The sequence below is a fragment of the Lactuca virosa genome, chromosome 6, assembly GCF_052849685.1.
Source record: "Lactuca virosa cultivar CGN04683 chromosome 6, Lactuca_virosa_CGN04683_v6, whole genome shotgun sequence".
In the NCBI taxonomy this organism is placed as follows: domain Eukaryota; kingdom Viridiplantae; phylum Streptophyta; class Magnoliopsida; order Asterales; family Asteraceae; genus Lactuca; species Lactuca virosa.
The window spans coordinates 25,762,529-25,766,149 of record NC_136431.1 but is presented as its reverse complement, the minus strand read 5'-3'; the positions used below and the strand labels follow the sequence as shown (position 1 = coordinate 25,766,149).

Sequence of the window (3,621 nt, the reverse complement as noted above, 5' to 3'; positions counted from 1 at the left end):
CTCATGACATACTTACAAAATTTGTGAAGGCTTTGTCGTGCAGTACATCCGGACATCATAATATTCTCATCTAGTGCATCGGGGGGAAGTGTCGTATGCTAATTGACAAAGTGCGACAATGCATTTTTGTAAATGAGTAAAACCAGTTGTACCTCTAGCATCTGCATGTTGTCGAAAATATGGACACGTTGATGTAACGTCGTTGACGATACGTAAAAACAGAGGTTTATGCATACGGTGCCGTCGACGTAAGTAATATCCTTGAAACGTTGCGTTTTGGTCAAAATAATCTTGCACGGGCCATTAATTAGCAGCCTCACGATGTCTTTGTATGTACCTTCTTTTTCTCCGGAACGCATCATCCACATTTCGTTGGCATAATTCTTCTATCTTCTGTTCAGCCTCGACGACTATGGTCATTTCATCAAAAAAGTCTGACGATGAAGACGTCATTTTTAGAAAGAATGTAGAATAAAGTTTTGATATGATAAATGAATGAATGTTAGGTTATATTTATAGGTATTAAAAAATAGACAAAAGAGCCGTTGCTATTGGTTGATGGGATATAGTCAAACTCGGTACATTCTTGCCGAGTACCAATGCCGGCGTGGTCGATGTGGTGACGTGGTGTTCACCGAGGCCACCTCGGATTTGCCACGCCTCACCGAAGACTACTCCCTCCGCCAAGCCTTAAAGGGTTATTAGGCAACCATTCCGTCCACACTTACTTTAGTTATAACGATATCGTCATGTATTTAGTTCAAAATAACATAAATGCAACATTAGTTTTCTTTCTTCATGTTTCTTATCTTTGTTATTTCTCTCTACTCTCTTTATCATGTTTAGTGTAACAAACATGCCAAGAAAACCATAAGCCACAATCATCATTCCACGTGTTTAATGTGATCCACTCATCTCCGACCTCTTGCTCTCTTGCACATGCTGTTCTACTTTTGTGGTTCCATAATCTTTGTAAGAATATGCTCCTTTCAAACTCAATTGGCGCTATGCAAAGATAATTAAAGCAAAGGGAACGAAACACATCCAAAATATCTACTTAGAAAAAATAATAAATTAAACTGCAAGTTGAAATTATTATACAGCTCACAGAAAATCCCATTCCCCCATGTACCAATGACTTCTTACTAAGAATAGATAGGAAGCGAGTGTCTCAAATATCCCTTTAAATCTCAAGAAAAAAGCTTCCTTTCGTTTCAGCTTTTCAATGGCAGAACCCAAGAGGTATGTCACATCTGAAGAGCTCAAAACTCACAACAAACCAGGGGATCTGTGGATCTGTATACAGGGAAAAGTTTATGACGTCTCAGAGTGGATGAAAACTCACCCTGGTGGTGACTTGCCATTGTTGAATCTTGCTGGTCAAGACGTCACCGATGCTTACGTCGCTCTTCATCCATCCACTGCTTGGCAATATCTCGACAAGTTCTTCAATGGGTATTATCTCAAAGACTACGCCGTTTCCGAGATCTCTAAAGATTACAGAAAGCTTTACTTCGAATTCACAAAAATGGGTTTGTTCGAAAAGAAAGGGCATGGGGTTTTAATATCCATGGTCGTCATAGCAATGATGTTCTCCGTGTGTGTTTATGGTGTTTTATTCAGCCAGAGTGCTTTTGTTCATTTGATTTGCGGTGGATTAATGGGGTTTCTTTGGATTCAAAGTGGGTGGCTAGGACATGATTCCGGCCACTATCAGATAATGATGGATCGGAAATTCAATCGTTTTGCTCAGATCTTGACCGGAAATTGTCTCGCCGGAATCAGCATTGCGTGGTGGAAGAGAAACCACACTGCACACCACATCGCTGTTAACAGTCTTGAATATGATCCTGACCTTCAACACATACCAGTGTTCGCGGTTTCTTCAAAATTCTTCGACTCTCTTACATCCAAATACTACGAAAGAAAACTAAACTTCGATTCTATAACCAGGTTCCTTGTTAGCTACCAACATTTAACATACTACCCTGTTATGTGTGTAGCTAGACTCAATCTCTTCGCTCAATCTTTCGTGTTGCTTTTATCGAACACAAAGGTACCCAATAGAGGCCAAGAGCTTTTCGGGCTTCTAGTGTTTTGGATATGGTATCCTTTGCTTGTTTCTTGCTTACCCAACTGGAGTGAAAGAGTGATGTTCGTGTTAGCGAGTTTTTCAGTCACTGGGATTCAACATGTTCAGTTTACTTTAAACCATTTCTCTTCAACTGTTTACGTGGGTGAACCAAGTGGAAACGATTGGTTCGAGAAGCAAACAAATGGCACACTCAACATCACTTGTTCTTCATTCATGGACTGGTTTCATGGTGGGCTTCAGTTTCAGATCGAGCATCATCTCTTTCCAAGGTTGCCAAGATGTCACTATAGAAAAATATCTCCGATTGTGAAGGATTTATGTAAGAAACATGGTTTGCCTTATGATTCTGCCTCCTTCTTCAAGGCCAATGAGATGACGATTGCGACCCTGAGGAACGCTGCTCTACAGGCTCGTGATTTGACGAAGCCTGTCCCTAAAAATCTTGTCTGGGAAGCTGTAAACAGTCATGGCTAAGGTTGAACGAAGAGGGTGTTCGTTTATTTATGCTTAATGGTGTTGTTCTGTTTTTGGATTCAACCTCATTCTTTGGTTATCCAGGGTAATTCGTTGGTTCTACACTTCTACTTATTTTGTTGCTGTTTAATAATGTGTTTTGTTTTTGCTATTGAGATGATCATAGCTATGTACACGATGGATCATGGATGGTTTTACTTTGTAGTTAAAGGATAAATTTAGTGAAAATGATCAAAGTTTGGTTGCTTTTGGTCTTCTTAATATTGGTTTTAGGCTATAAATTGTGTTGTTGATGTGTATAAATCTTTTTTTCTATGTTGGGCTATAATTGTGATTGCATTAATGTGTTATGTACTCATATCCCTAATGTAATGGGTACTAGAAAGAAGTGTATAGCAAAATGAAGTACAACAAATTACGTTTTAAATCATACACAATTGTTATAATTTTAGATGAAGGTATCTATCTAAGTATATTTCTTAGATTCTTGTTCGTAATATAAAAGACAAAAATGTCTTTTTAATTACATAGCCAATTATTGTGTTACTCCATTTTCACGTGATATCCATCAAAATCGATTTAAAAATAATACCTTGCTTGTAATGATAATTTACTTTTTTTTTTAGAAAACCGACTATCAATTTTGTTGCGTATTTGTTTTTTGAACGGTTATATTTTATTATTAATATGAAGCTAGAAAATAGAGAAAACAATATGCAAGTAAATGGCCAGTATTGGATTATGTAAGGAAGAAATCCAATTGACATTCAGTTTAGAAACTTATGTACAAACCAAAAAAACCTAATGATAGACTAATCTATCAAATAAAGTACTTTTCACCACTTCAAATCGCCAAATATCAAAAAGTTTCTCAAGTTCTAAATCACATGCATCGTAGTAAAAAAATGCTACCAAACATATTTTTCACCAACCCACCCACCGAAAAAACGCTCTCATTTCTGCGTTACGTCAGTTTCACCACCAACTCATTAGATATTAGAAGTTGTTACCACTTCATAATTTTCTTTTCTTTTTCCTTTTTTCTTTTTATG

The 3,621-nt window shown here is 37.3% G+C and overlaps 1 protein-coding gene across 1 annotated transcript; it reads left to right on the top strand.

Moving 5' to 3' along the window:
• The first annotated feature begins 1,032 nt into the window (after nt 1-1,032).
• On the top strand, nt 1,033-2,830 carry LOC145119608 (acyl-lipid (9-3)-desaturase-like). The gene has a single exon (XM_079055286.1). It carries the CDS (start codon nt 1,226-1,228, stop codon nt 2,567-2,569), a length of 1,344 nt encoding a protein of 447 aa, XP_078911412.1. The 5' UTR covers nt 1,033-1,225; the 3' UTR covers nt 2,570-2,830.
• Nucleotides 2,831-3,621: the final 791 nt, after the last annotated feature.